Source organism: Dreissena polymorpha, chromosome 2 (genome assembly GCF_020536995.1).
Source record: "Dreissena polymorpha isolate Duluth1 chromosome 2, UMN_Dpol_1.0, whole genome shotgun sequence".
NCBI lineage: Eukaryota > Metazoa > Mollusca > Bivalvia > Myida > Dreissenidae > Dreissena > Dreissena polymorpha.
The window spans coordinates 62942332-62956728 of NC_068356.1; the positions used below are offsets into that span (position 1 = coordinate 62942332).

A 14397-nucleotide genomic window follows, 5' to 3' on the forward strand; every position below is an offset into this window, starting at 1 on the left:
CTACAGGATGTGATTTATCGCTGAAATCTATGGCGTACCATTTGGGTCGAAAGTCAACAAGACCTACTAGGTAAAAAGAGAAATGTACGTCGACGTACAATATGTACGTCGACGGACACAAATTGTACTTCGACGTACAAATATGAAATACACTTCGACGTATATATTTGTACAACGTACATTTGTGTACGTCGACGTACACATTTTCTGAACAGCAAATCAAAACACTCGTCTCTTTAGCCGCTTTTCCTTTAGATTTATTCATAACAAATGTTTCAAATCTCTTTTTCAATTGAGGACAAAATGAATAAAAATATAAAATTGAAAAAAAAGAATTAAAAATAAGTATCTACTTGACGGTATTTATTCTAAAATCGGTTTAATTAATAAATAGTATACACTTTATTAGACAGCCGGCCGATGTCTGATCTATATGTAATAACTTGACGCTCAAAGGGATAAGATAGGGATCAACACAGCAGGTTGCTAATACACAGTGTAGACTTCCGCTGTTTTATTGTGGTAACACGATTGTTTAGAAAGCATAGGCCAAATATTATGGAATCAAATTTTGAAATAAAAATCGTATAAAGAGTCTGAAAATAGCGCAGTGAATGTTTAACATGCGAATTAAAGCAACAGATGTAAGGGGTCTTCTGATTGGCTAACACTCAATGGTCGGTAAAAATTGTACGTCGACGTACAATTTTGTACGTCGAAGTTCAAAATAATGTACGTCGACGTACATATTGTACGTCGACGTACATTTCTCTTTTTACCTAGTAGGTCTTGTTGACTTTTGACACAAATGGTACGTCATAGAAATCAAGGTGAAATTTCAAGGTGAAATTTTGAGAATGATATATTCTGCACGCACCTTGACGGAAAAATACAGAAAGGTTCAATTGATTAATAGTGATCGTTAAATGTTTATCGAAATGCTAGGATTGGCATATATTACATTCTGAACTTTGTATGCAGTATTTAAGGTAATGCGGAAATAAGTGTGAAGGTATTTGCTTTTATTTATACAGCGACATGAAGTGTAATAATCTAAAACGCAGTCAATATTACTGACGAACTTCAGTATTTCCAAGAGGAATCTGTCGGTCGACTCTATTTGATTGCATTATTATATGTTTCATTTCAATCAATGGATACGCAAAAGCATCAATGCAAAATTGTAGAGCAATGCGTACATACGTGTATTGTGAGTTTGTTTGAACATAAATTACCCATATGGCTGTCGCATTTATTTACATTGCATCTGTATTGATGATGTGTTTAAGCACGATCCATGCGGCATGTATATCCGTGTGCCAAATATAATTACGAATTTTCTTATTATATTATGTCATATAATATGGAATTTGCTACTTACATGTTATATATATAATTGCAACTAACATTAACAATTAATTTGGTTTAAAATGGCTGTAATTAACTTTAATCTAATTAACTAAGAAACAATACGCACATGTATTAGATTATGTGTATACTCTCGAAGAGTTGTTATTATTTCTAAATCCAGTTTTTGGCTCGTACATCATTCCAAACGTTTATTTTTCTGTGTTCCCAAAAGTAGTATTTTGATATAGGGGTATGATCAGGTTTGACTTTAGATGCATGATTCGAATTAATGGTGAATATAACAATACATATGTAATCTCTGAGCCTAGTATGTGTTAGCTTTGTGTCTCAAGGCTGTTGCAAGTATTTCTTATCAGGTATAACACCGGTTGACCGTGTGTACATGCTGATTCAAGTGTATATTGTATATATAATGTCGAAGTTGGAAAAAGAGCCTAGCTTTTGGAATGTTAATTGAAGAAGGATAACAATCGCACATGCACAACTTTATACCATATGGAGTCATGCCTGTATGTACCTCATATAGACAGATTTGTTTCCATAGACAGACGGACGGACTTACAGACGAACAGATCGACTGACAGACAGAAAAACATACGTCCATACTGATTCCAGAATTTCCTCCGTTCGGAATGGTCGTAAACTAATGTTGAAACATGTCACCCAACATTTATTTGCTTTTTTCCGAGAGACTCAAAAGCTTCTTAAACTGTGTCAAGACTGTTACAAGCATCCATTCATACCATGAAGTATTTGGGAAATGTTTTGTGAAACCAATATTACCATAAGATACTTGCTTGGTTCCAAATCGTTGCTAATGTGGGTTACACTAGCCTAAATGATTGAGACATGCGATGTCATAACCTTTAAAATAATCAATTGGATTTACTAGAAGGCACGTTTTCAGTCCATGACTGTTGTAATGTTCTTTTTAAATGGACCGCGCGGACCGCGTATGTTGTTCCCATAATAAATTGTACTTATGTCTTCAGGTTGAATAACACAGCGGGAAACTTGCGAGAAACAACTAATAAGTAGCCGGAAAAATTCGTTGAAAATAACAGAAAACTTTTATACCAGCGAGTTTTATTTAAAATATTATAACACTTTTTTATTTGTTAAATGTATTAAACTTAGAATTCTCTGTACAACAGTATGATATGTAGATCCTTACGTTAAAACTGATAACACACGCTATAATTAAAATGATTTGCAAGTCGGTGTTCGGACTTTTGAATTACATATACACTAAAACATAGATTTAATGATCATCTATTTCATTATTTTTTATATTTATTTATTTCACACTGCAGAAACTAATAACACGTCCGAAATAAATAGGCCGGTCTTAAACTAGATTAAATAAAGACGCAAACCAGTTTTGTTATAAAACAGAGAATCATTATATGATATTAATAATACGTCATTTTACGTCCAACAAATTCACCCATCATTAATGGCATTCTTTAGATTTAGCTGATATGCAATTATTTGTTGCGGTTATATACTTAAAAGCCCATAAACACTCAAAATCAACGATTATTTCGTACTTATTTTCGAAAAATAAAGTTAACACTTAAAAATCACATTTCCTTGTAGCAATAGGCAAAATTTCAACGCTAAACCTGGTCTGATAATATAGATTTAACGCGATATAAAATGCTCTTTCTTTTTTTGGTCACAATATATTCCGTGTGAATTTGCGGCTACGATATTCCAAATTTTACGAGCAAACGCGAGATTGGCTTCGGGCAGCTTCAGAATACGTCGTTCATCCGACGCTGCCCGAGGCCAGTCTCGCGTTCGCTAGTAAATGTTCGGATATTGTGGCGTGAAATTATAATGGAAACTAGTGGCACAGACAAAATAAAAACGAGCAATTTGTATCTCGTTCAATGTATGTGATCATACCACATCTAGCGTTGCAATTTTGGTTATTGCTGTGAGGAACATTGCTTTTGTATGTGTTTACTTTATTTTACGTAAAAAATTGCGGAATATTTGTTGAATTTGAGCATTTATGTTACTTTAACTAATTCGGTTAAAATAAGCGTGTGATGCAAATGGTAACTGCGATCTTAAATAACTCATATTTATGCAAGATTTAATACAATTTCATTTGACATTCCACATTAAAGGGGCCAGACGAACATTATAACTTTACTTGCACAAATATAAATGGCTTAATTATGTATGTGTTATTCCCCTTTCTAGCAGAATACAAATTCAACGCTTTTGATGTGATGCTTCTAGACGATCCATAACATTACGGCTGAATCGGATGCGGATTCAATATTGGAAAACATTAGAAATGTCGGTATGCACATATTTTGGGTATTGTTTTTGATTGAATTGTTTTATAATGCAAAGTTTGAGCTATAATCTCTTTATGAAGTCACCTTTTGGTTTAACCGATGTGGACTAAAGTTTTGTACTCCGCCAATCATGTCCTTCCTCGTTATTAAACGTCGTGTGGTTATTGTGCTGTATAACTCTTTATTACCTCTTTTTTACCCTAGTGACATATTTTCAAAATTCTTAGATGAGGACTTTAACACGATTTACATACCAAATATAACACTTTGGAATTCTCCACTTCTTAACGGGCGTTAAAATACAAGGGCATGACATAAAGCTGTTATAAAACTACATGTACACGTTTTTTTTTCTCAAATGTTTGTTTTTTTACTTAACTTTATATTTGCGGAAATATGTACAACAGCATTAAAATGTAAATATTTATACTGAAGAAGTTGGTAGAAATGTTCAGTAATAGCTAATTCGTAGCACAATACCACCATAGTTTCAATATAGCTTAATTTGTGACCTGGGTTGGTATTCCAGAAACATCTTAAGTCATTTCTTTAATAATTTCACTTAAGTTCAAAATTACAATGTTTTGTATGTCTTTACTAGATAAGGAATCACATGTTTCTTTTGGTATTCCTAAAATAACATTGACATACTGATGTAATTTTGATGTAATTATTGATGCCAGACTATTGCAATAGGAAATGAAACACTTAAGAAAATTCCCCAATTTAAGGATAAGAATAAAATTTAACTTAAGACGCTTCTGGAATACGACCCCAGATATATTGCATACATTATTTATTAAATGTCTCTGTTTTATTCGTCTAGTCAGCTTATTTATCCGTGTACACAAGGACACGTAATAACACACGCAACAGCGCAAAGAAAAAGTCCTTTCCAACGCTACTTGAATACAGATACCCGTATTGAATCACCTGCTTGGATTCGGCTAGAACGTTCACACACGTTTACACAACAATACAGCACAAAATAGTTAATCCAATTTCCGTTCATTGTGGTATTTAGATAACGCCCATTTATTGAACATACGATATTTGCTCCGTTATAGTGTGTTGTGTAATTAATGAATTGCGCCAATCTGCCAGCATCATCATTCGTATTCGTGCCGCTGTAACAAAGGACACATATACTCTTTAATTCATGAGCGCCCAAATGTGCGAAATTTTCTTCCGATCTGGCGCGTAAGTTTTTGTACTGTTGATTTACAGGTTGAAAAACAATGTAGTAAACATATGTCATATTTGGGATTCAAACTAATACCACATGGACAAAACATGTATTGATATTCATCCATCCACTTAACTTTCACTATAAGTCATGTTCTTAACACACTTAATTAATAATCTTCATCGTCATTATCCCTGTATATGTAAATGTGTAAAATCTATTTTAGGCCGACCAACTTATCTCTCATAACTTAAAAACCATGCTGCGTTTGATAATCGCTTGCAATCGCTTACATTACTTGTAACCTCGTCTATTTTAGGAACTGAACCGAACCATATCAATTGGAATCTCTAAATTGATTTAGACATTCCGATGTATATATGTGTAAAGCGATGTAAATACTTTATTGGAAATCACAACAAACATTTCTTGGAAGGAATTGTATCTGGCAAATCTGTTAAAATGCTTAAATTGTGTCACTATATGTGTCGTAACTAATCATGAAGTATACTTAAAGGGGGCCTTTTCACGTTTGGGTAGATTGACAAATTTGAAAAAAGTTGTTTCATATTCGCAAATTTTCATTTACGTAATGATATTTGTGAGGAAACAGTAGTACTGAACATTTACCATGCTCTGAAAAAGCCATAATATGCATCTTTTGACGATTTGAAATCCTGAAAATTATAAAGCGTTGCAACGCGAAACGAATTCATAATTTGGAGAGTTCTGCTATTGTCGTTATGTTTAGTGAAACTACGAGGATTGCTTATATAAAGTATAAAATACACTTGTATTTGAATCGGGAAGGATGGCCGAATGGTCTAAGTAGTAGACGTTTGACTCCAGGACTCTAGGGGTCTGTGGTTCGAGCCCTGCTGAGGGTTATCTTTTTTCTTTTTTTAAATTTTATTCTTGATTTTTTACTGGAACTTTTTAGATCCAATGTTTACATTTATCAATGTAAAACATTTAATAACAAACTTCAAAAATGCCAAAATCTGTGAAAATGCCCCTTTAACACTTAGAATTTGCTTTGTAGGATTTGTGCATGCGCGCACGCGCATTCATTCGATGTTTTTTGTTCGCTTCGCAGATATAATTTCGATTACAATGATGGAAATACCTGTGTATCAGATGACTGCAGTCGTTTCCGTGTTGTTATGTGAGTATGCGCTCTTTCTTTACTTTATTAAATTTGATCCCAGACAAGCATGAAAATTGGTATACCTGACATTACATAACCATGTAAATGTTGAATATACCCAGCTTTCGTCAATATTTAAAGGGACCGTCAACCGCGATTGAAGAAAAAAGAAAAGTTCTAAAATACCGTATTTTTTTCACAATTATTAGTTTATATTGATAAAAATATCACGACTGGTAATTACATTACTTGAAAAAAGTTTTCATATTTTCAGTATATTCGGTAATAAATTTTAATGGGTACAGGTACCAGGTAACTACCAGTTAACTATAAATAACGCAAGTAGATTGATCATCATCGTTACATGATTAAATCAGGAATGCAAATTGTGCATGCGTAGTGAATTGTATAATAATTTTTACATAAAATGATCTATCTACTTGCTTTATTTATAGTGTGTATATCGTTATGTCACATATTTTCGCGATGTACTTTCGATTTCACATCGCGAAATTTTATTACCGAATATACGGAAAATATAAACTTGTTTCATTATAAATCAAGTAATGTAATATACCAATCGTGATATTTTAATCGATATAAACTAATAATTGTAAAAAGAAAAACGGAATTTTAGAACTTTTCTTTTTTCGTTAATCGCGGTTGACGGTCCCTTTAATGTCGCATAGGGCATTGTGTCAAGTAACCATCGCGTTGAGATTAAAATAGAACAATGGGAAACCAAAATTGAGCTAATGCAACAATTTACATTAACATTAAGCGTCCGAAGATGCTAACGTGTATTCACTGTTTTAACAAATTCGATCCAGCAATACATATTTGGGATTCTATGTGCATTTATAGTAAGCAATATTTTCATTTCGTGTGAATTGTGCTTACCAGAAATACGATTTATTTTCGCATTGGCAATCCCTGGTCAGATCGTATCTTAAAATATGTCTTTACCATGCTCAATATCGCTTTCCAAAACCATTTAGTCACCGCCTAAAGCCCGGAGTCGGTGATATTACAATAAAAACTAACACGACATGCGGGCAATCCTCTGTAACATTGCCAATCCAAAGCAAATACATATTTCGCCAAGATGTAATCATAGTGTTAGAGCATTTTACAAAAAATCAACATGAGAGGAATAAAATAAGTACATGCATGTAAGTTTCTACGTTATATTTTCAGTGCATGTTCGCGTATCTCAAGCAAAAAACATCACAATAAGCATTTCAAGCGTTTCAAGCAATTGTGGATCGCCGTTGGGAATGGTGTGCGAATGTGAAGGAGACGGCGCAATTTTCTATTTTAAAAATAAGACGTCTGTGGAATACATAGCGGAATGCCAGTTCACAAATGGCCCTCATGCCCAACTAATGAACGGGGCGTTGAACAGCTCATACACTATTGAGCGTAATTATTCGTCATGCATTCTTACAGTAACAAGTCTCACTTATGACTTGTCTGGAACATACATCTGCAAAGAGTTGTTCGCGGAAACTAACTATGTTACCCACAACGTATCTTGCACAGGTAAATTTAAACTAAAATGCCGTAGTATTAATTGTAGTAATAGTAGAAGTAATAGTTGTTCGTGTGGTCGTTGTTGGTTCTTTATTGTTTTGTCGAGTTTATTTTAATCAGAACTCACCAGTTTCGTTTCATATGATTATAAGTTTCTTCTTTGCAGATACAACAAGTACCGGGCGGGAGACCAGTCTTCCAATTGGGCTAATTATAGGCCTCGCGATCATCGGATTGTTTGTTATTGTTTTCATCGTAGGTCTTATTTACACTCGCAAATTACGTCGTACTAATGGTGAGTATTATAAATTATGTATTTATTTCCATTGTAAATGGAAACCATTTTAAATGCATATTAAAACAGAAATAAGTATGATCGCTGTAGGGAAACTGGACGGTTCGTGATATTTAGATCGCTGTAGGGAACCTGGACGGTTCGTGATATTTAGATCGCTGTAGGGAAACTGGACGGTTCGTGATATTTAGATCAGAGGCATGCTCTATATCAATTATTACTTTGTATTTGTTGAGTAAGACGTTTAAACCGTAGAAAGGGGATACGTATAATGCACAATTTCATTAATAAATCTATACTGAATTACGCGTATATGGGTGATAACCGGTTCTTAACCTGGATCTTTTTCAGATGTACTTACGCAAAGCTACATGTCGCCTCCTCGAAATCGGCCTGAAAGCGTCGCAGAAGAAAATACGTTAAATAACCATAGTGAAAATCCAGGCTTACCCCTCAATGATACCCATAGCTCAACATCCTTTCAGTTTGACCACACTGGGCGGGTAGAAAGCAAATCGTATTCCCCACAAAAGCAAGGTTGTAGGCGGCTGAAGTTTGAAACCGTTTGCGACAGGTCACGATACTCTACGGATTTCGATGAGAAAAAGGAAAATGAAGAAATTGATAATACGCTCGTCATTGGTGATGTTGTCAATGAAAATACTGTTAATGGGAATGAGACAGTAAATCAACCAGTCAACAATACTGACGCACCTACATATACGCTGGTAAGTCCCACATATTAATGTGACACGAACGTATGTGTGTATTGAAAAAATAGCTAAACTGAACACATTCAAATGAAGTGTGGTATATGTGGTATATTACAATTGCACGACCCTCATATAAGTAATTATCTTTATCATTTATATTCTTCAATTTATTCAACATAAACATTGAAACAGGATCACGGCCTCGTTTGCAACGTTGATATATAAATGTAAGCACTATATTTGTGTTAATAATTTCGTTTGAGGAATAGTGACATAATTTGTTTAATGTAATTTGTACTTGACCAGACTAAAGAATTATTGGAAGAGATACAAAAACAAGACGCTGAAACGAATCAATGTAGAGGCATTCCGGATTTCACCGAACAAGAAATAAACCATGAGGACACGTGTACATCACCTTCACAGAGGTTTCTTGTACGTTTAAAAAAAATGTTTGATTATTATTATTGATATTATTATTTAAATAGAAATTTAAATAAATAAAGTTTTTTTAATAATTAAATTATATTTTTAAATGGTAAAAATGTTTAACATCGCTCTTTTGTTTGACAAATCATTTCATTTTGGTTCTCTTCGTTTGAACAGAAACAAAAAACAAATGACATGAGAAAGGAACTTCACGAATTATCGAACAGAAAACTGAGTGAGTAAATGAGCTTCGTCCATCAAAAGTTATATGATCGATTACTACTACTACTACAACGACTGCTTCTAATTTTCCGACTGCTACTGCTGCTATTTCTGTTGCTGCTTCAACTGCAACAACTACTACAACTACTTTTACTACGGCTACTTCTACTACAACAACAACAATTACTACTACTACTACTCCTACAACTACTGCTTCTACTTATACTACTACTACTACTACTACTACTACTACTACTACTACTACTACTACTACTACTACTACTACTACTACTACTACTACTGCTACTACTACTACTGCTACTACTACAACTGCTACTACTACTACTACTACTACTACTACTACTACTACTACTACTACTACTACTACTACAACTACTTCTACAACTTCTACTTGTACTGCTACTACCACTAGAACTTCAACAACAGCTAATACTACTACTTCTTCTTCTACAACAACAACAACAACTACTACTACTACTACTACTACTACTACTACAACCACTACTACTACTACTACTACTACTACTACAACTACTACTACTACTACTACTACTACTACTACTGCTACTACTACTACTACTATTACTATTACTACTACTACTAATACTACTACTACTACTACTACTACTACTACAACTTCTACTACTACAACTACTACTACTACTACTACTACTACTACTACTGCTACTACTACTACTGCTACTACTACTACTACTTCTACTACTACTACTACTACTACCACTACTACTACTACTACTACTACTACTACTACTACTACTACTACTACAACTACTACTACTACTTCTTCTACTACTACTTCTACTACTACGTCTTGCTAAATTATTTTTGATGTCTTTTCTCAATTATTGATTTGTCGTTAAAGCGAATGTCGATTTCGATAAATGAGAATACATCATAGATTTATAATGAAATTATGCTTATTTTAATTATGGATAGCAGGTTAGTGATCTGTTAATGTTTCAGTAACGAAAGGAGGTGACCAATTGTCGTAAAGCTTTTTCGGACGTATGCCTGGTTAAAGCATTCGGCAAAGCGTCAAGTCTCATCAAGCAGATGCTAACCGATATAGAAGGCATTGTTATCGTTGCGATGAAGAACATAGCAAACAATTATCCAATGAAGTACTACTATAATACATGTTCTTGACTTATATAGGACCATAATTATATTCTACTTTTCACGCTTGTAATTTATAAATATGCTTCTACAATACTCATTGAGCCTTGCAAATATCATCTACATGTATATGAATACTAATAAATTTATACTACAATTTTAACCTGAAAGTATCAAAAACCGTTATGTGAATATTTGTAAAACTACTGATGGAAACATGCTTCTCCTTGCTCACATGTCACGTTCAAGCTGCATGATATAGACATAGGAATACTGCAGGATTAGATTGGTCTTGTCCGTTGAATAATTCTATTGCATGTAATATCGGGCTAAGCTATGGACTATGTTGAATATATATTCTTTTGCTCAAGCATATGTATAAAAAACAGACGGACTACACTGTATAAATCAAAGCGCTGAAGGAACTCTAGTTGTTCGCTCTTCGAATGTTTTGAAGATTTCGTACAGTAACAGGACATGAAGTTCGACTTTTTAAAGTCGGCCAATCGAACGGCCACCGATGTAATTTACTTTTAATTGTCTACAGTGGTGAGAATTTGCAAAAACCTCAAGGATGAAAATGACATTGCTTTTAAATCTCCAAAAATTTGATACATGATTCACATGAACCCAACTTATAATTACAAAGATAAAAGATATAGTCAACGTATATATAAGTTTACGCTAAGGAACGTACAAGCCAAGTTTCAGCGTTACGATGACGACCAAGATCATCAGTTTATTTGTTGTATGCATGAGTGTACCTGTCGCTTTGTGTGAGTCTAACAGAGAATGAACCGAAGCATAATTATCCGCACGCTTTTAAAAAGCGTGCGGGTATTGTATTGGTTTCCATCTTTCTGTCCGTCCGTTCGGCCACTATCTCCTCCTACACTATTAGCACGAGAACCTTGAAACTTACACACATGGTAGCTATGAGCATATGTGCGACGGTGACGGCGACGGAATGTTGATCTGACTCCTGGGTCAAAAGTTTTTGTTTTAACATAACTTCTTCATGTATTCACCAATTGACTTAACACTAATACTGAACATCTCTTATAACAACATGGTCTTTCCATGTCCACATTACCCACCCCAGGGTCATTGATAAAGGTAAAGGCACCTTGATTCCCGTCCTCTTTCAAATTTATCGAAAGGTCCACGGGCACTATTTCCCCGTATCCCCAATATTTTGTCCTACCCAAAATTTTCGTACCCAATTTTTTTCGTACCCAATTTATTTTCGTACCCAATTTTTTTTTCGAACCCAATTTTTTTATCGTTTACCCAAAATTATTTGTACCCAATTTTTTTCGTACCTAATTTTCTCTTCATACCTAAATTTCTTTTTCGTACCTAATTTTTGTTTGTACCCGAATTTTGTTGCGTACCCAACTTTTTTCGTACCCTAAGTTCTTTTGTACCCAATTTGTTTTTCGAACACATTTTTAGGTACCCAAATTTTGTTCGTACCCAAATTTTGTTCGTACCCAAATTGTTTCGTACCCAATTTTTTTTCGTACCCAATTTTTGTCGTACCCTAAATTTTTTTCGTACCAAAATTTGTTCGTACCAAATTTTTTTTCGTTCTCACATTTTGTTTCGTTCCAAAGTTTTTCATAGCCAAATTTTTTTTCGTATCAAAATGTTTTTCTTACCGAAACTTTTTTCGTACCCAATTTTTTTTCGAAGCCAAATTTTGGTTCGTACTAATTTTTTTCGTACACAAATTTGTTCGTACCCAAATTTGTTTCGTACCCAATTTTTTTTGGCATTATTTTTCGTACCCAAAATTTTCGTACCTTAAGTTTTTTTCGTACCCTATATTTAGTTTTAACATAATTTTTTCATTTATTCACCAATTGACATCAAATTAAAACTGAACATATCTTATGAAAAAAGGTCTATCTCGACCATCCATGTCCACATTACCCGCCCTACCAACATAGGCCTTGCCCACCCGAAATTGCCTTTTAATATAACATCTATGCGGCGTGGGGATACGCGTCGGCCTCTGCCGCGCCACTTCTAGTTATAATAATAAATGCGTAGGTATCAACGAGCACTGTATACAAATCTCAAGCAAACTACCTTTACAAAATAATGTATAGTTTTTTCCCGAAATAAAAATGCTTCATTTAATTTATTTCCATTTCACTTTTATTCATTTTCGTATACTGGCAGTAACGTGTAACTCCTCTACTATCACCAATTTTTTAAGGAACGAATCAGCTACTGCAACGTTTAAGTCGAAAATTGACGTATTTTTTTCCCAACATATTACAAAACCCTTTGTGTCCCCATTATTACAACTCCTGCTTAAAAAAGAACCTGGTGCAAAAAGACTTAAAAAATAATGAACAAAACCATCAGTTAAAATAAATGGTGTACAAAACTGGATACATTTATTAACGAAAAAGAATGGAATTGGATATACGAGCTACCCTTTTTAATATTCAATGATGTAAAGGTGCAGTGGTTCCAAAACAGATTAATTCATAGGATACTTCGAATAAATAGTATTTTGAGTAAAATGAAAATTACAGATGATCCATTCTGTTCATTTTGTAAATAAAATAAGGAAACTTTAGATCGTTAATTCTGAGAATATCAGACATCAAAAGCAATTATTGATTCAACTAAATAACAAATTGTGTACTTATAAGTAACCTAATTCAACGATAAAACAAATAACGTACTTTAAAGTTATGCTATCTCCAACAAATAAACGTTTCTTGACCGTAACGTGTTTCAGCAGAACTTCTCTATGTCATTTTCATCTGTTGTTACAATTTATATATAACTTATTGTCTACATACACTTGGGAATGTATGTTTTCCTAGTGTTCCTTTCCAACACAAAATCACATGCAAGTGTGTTATTCCTAAATTGTGCACCAGATTCAACGTGATATCAAATTATGTACTTTAATGTTATGTAATCTCCGACAAATAGTATGCCCTTTCCTGCAACTTGTTTTTAGCAAAAGTAATATTTACAACATTAAGAGCGTATTACATACATTAAAATCAACATTTTCTAAAAGACATTTGTAACAATGTATTTATATTACTTAAGATTTTTTGTATACATGATACATGTATCTGATTGTATTACATTATTGTGTTACTTTGCATATCATTTATGTATTTGTTTGCAATTTTGAAATAAAATGTTAAAAAAACATGTTTATATAATTAAAAAATATATAAATTTACATAATTTAAAATATGAAAACATATATGGAAATGGACATATATGAAAATGGACACAATTATAAACACTGTTCATATCCTATGGGCGTAGTTTAATACCTTGTAGTAGAAATAATATCATAGGGACACATCGGATTCCTTCAAAAGTCTTAAGCGGGACATTCATTTATGAGAATAAAATATTTTCCTTATACATTTCATATTTAAGAAGCAATACAAACGACTGATTATTTATCCACTAGGTAAATTTTCTTTTTTACAAAATAATACAGCATTTTATGCTTACTTCTAATACTAAAAATTAGGTAGTTGAAAACAGTGTATTAACATGGAAATTACAACAACACAAAGCATAGATGACAATAACAAAAGGTTTACCTCATACATATCTTATAAAAACCAACATGTTGCGTGTTTATTTATGATCACATGTCAATCCGTTTATTATTTGTATTTCAAAACATGGTAAAATAGTTATAATTTACTGAACAACCAATTATGTCTTTTATGTTGAACTGCACTGCGTGATATTGTTTTTCCTTTAAGCGGTCTTTACATTAATCGAAAAAAGAGATGTATATCACATAGATCGTTTTAACGTATTGCTGTGTTACCAGCCTAGTGTACGCAACAGTTACATAGCATAAAGCTTGCATATACATATACGAAAAATTCATACTAAAATGATTTAATTAACTATTTAGGTAGTCTACACACGCTATCAACAGTTAGTTTCTCCTGAATCATTTTTAAAATTGGATATGGATCCGTCGGCGTATGCCTCCATGATTATTGCTGTGAAAAAGCAAA

At 33.4% G+C, this 14397-nt stretch overlaps 1 protein-coding gene across 6 annotated transcripts in view; it reads left to right on the forward strand.

Annotated features, from left to right (window-relative positions):
- LOC127867311 (uncharacterized) overlaps nucleotides 1–13444 on the forward strand; it is a 64705-nt gene extending 51261 nt beyond the window's left edge. For 3 of the 6 annotated variants that reach the window (XM_052408386.1, XM_052408385.1, XM_052408384.1), the window contains 8 exons: nucleotides 3586–3688; nucleotides 5969–6037; nucleotides 7217–7561; nucleotides 7719–7847; nucleotides 8199–8575; nucleotides 8867–8995; nucleotides 9167–9224; nucleotides 10217–13444. In XM_052408386.1, the coding sequence (XP_052264346.1) occupies nucleotides 5986–6037; nucleotides 7217–7561; nucleotides 7719–7847; nucleotides 8199–8575; nucleotides 8867–8995; nucleotides 9167–9224; nucleotides 10217–10245 (1119 nt within the window). In that variant the 5' untranslated portion in view covers nucleotides 3586–3688; nucleotides 5969–5985 and the 3' untranslated portion in view covers nucleotides 10246–13444. The remainder of the gene's footprint in view (nucleotides 1–3585; nucleotides 3689–5968; nucleotides 6038–7216; nucleotides 7562–7718; nucleotides 7848–8198; nucleotides 8576–8866; nucleotides 8996–9166; nucleotides 9225–10216) is intronic. The other 3 variants (XM_052408389.1, XM_052408388.1, XM_052408387.1) reach the window with 2 other exon arrangements.
- Nucleotides 13445–14397: the final 953 nt, after the last annotated feature.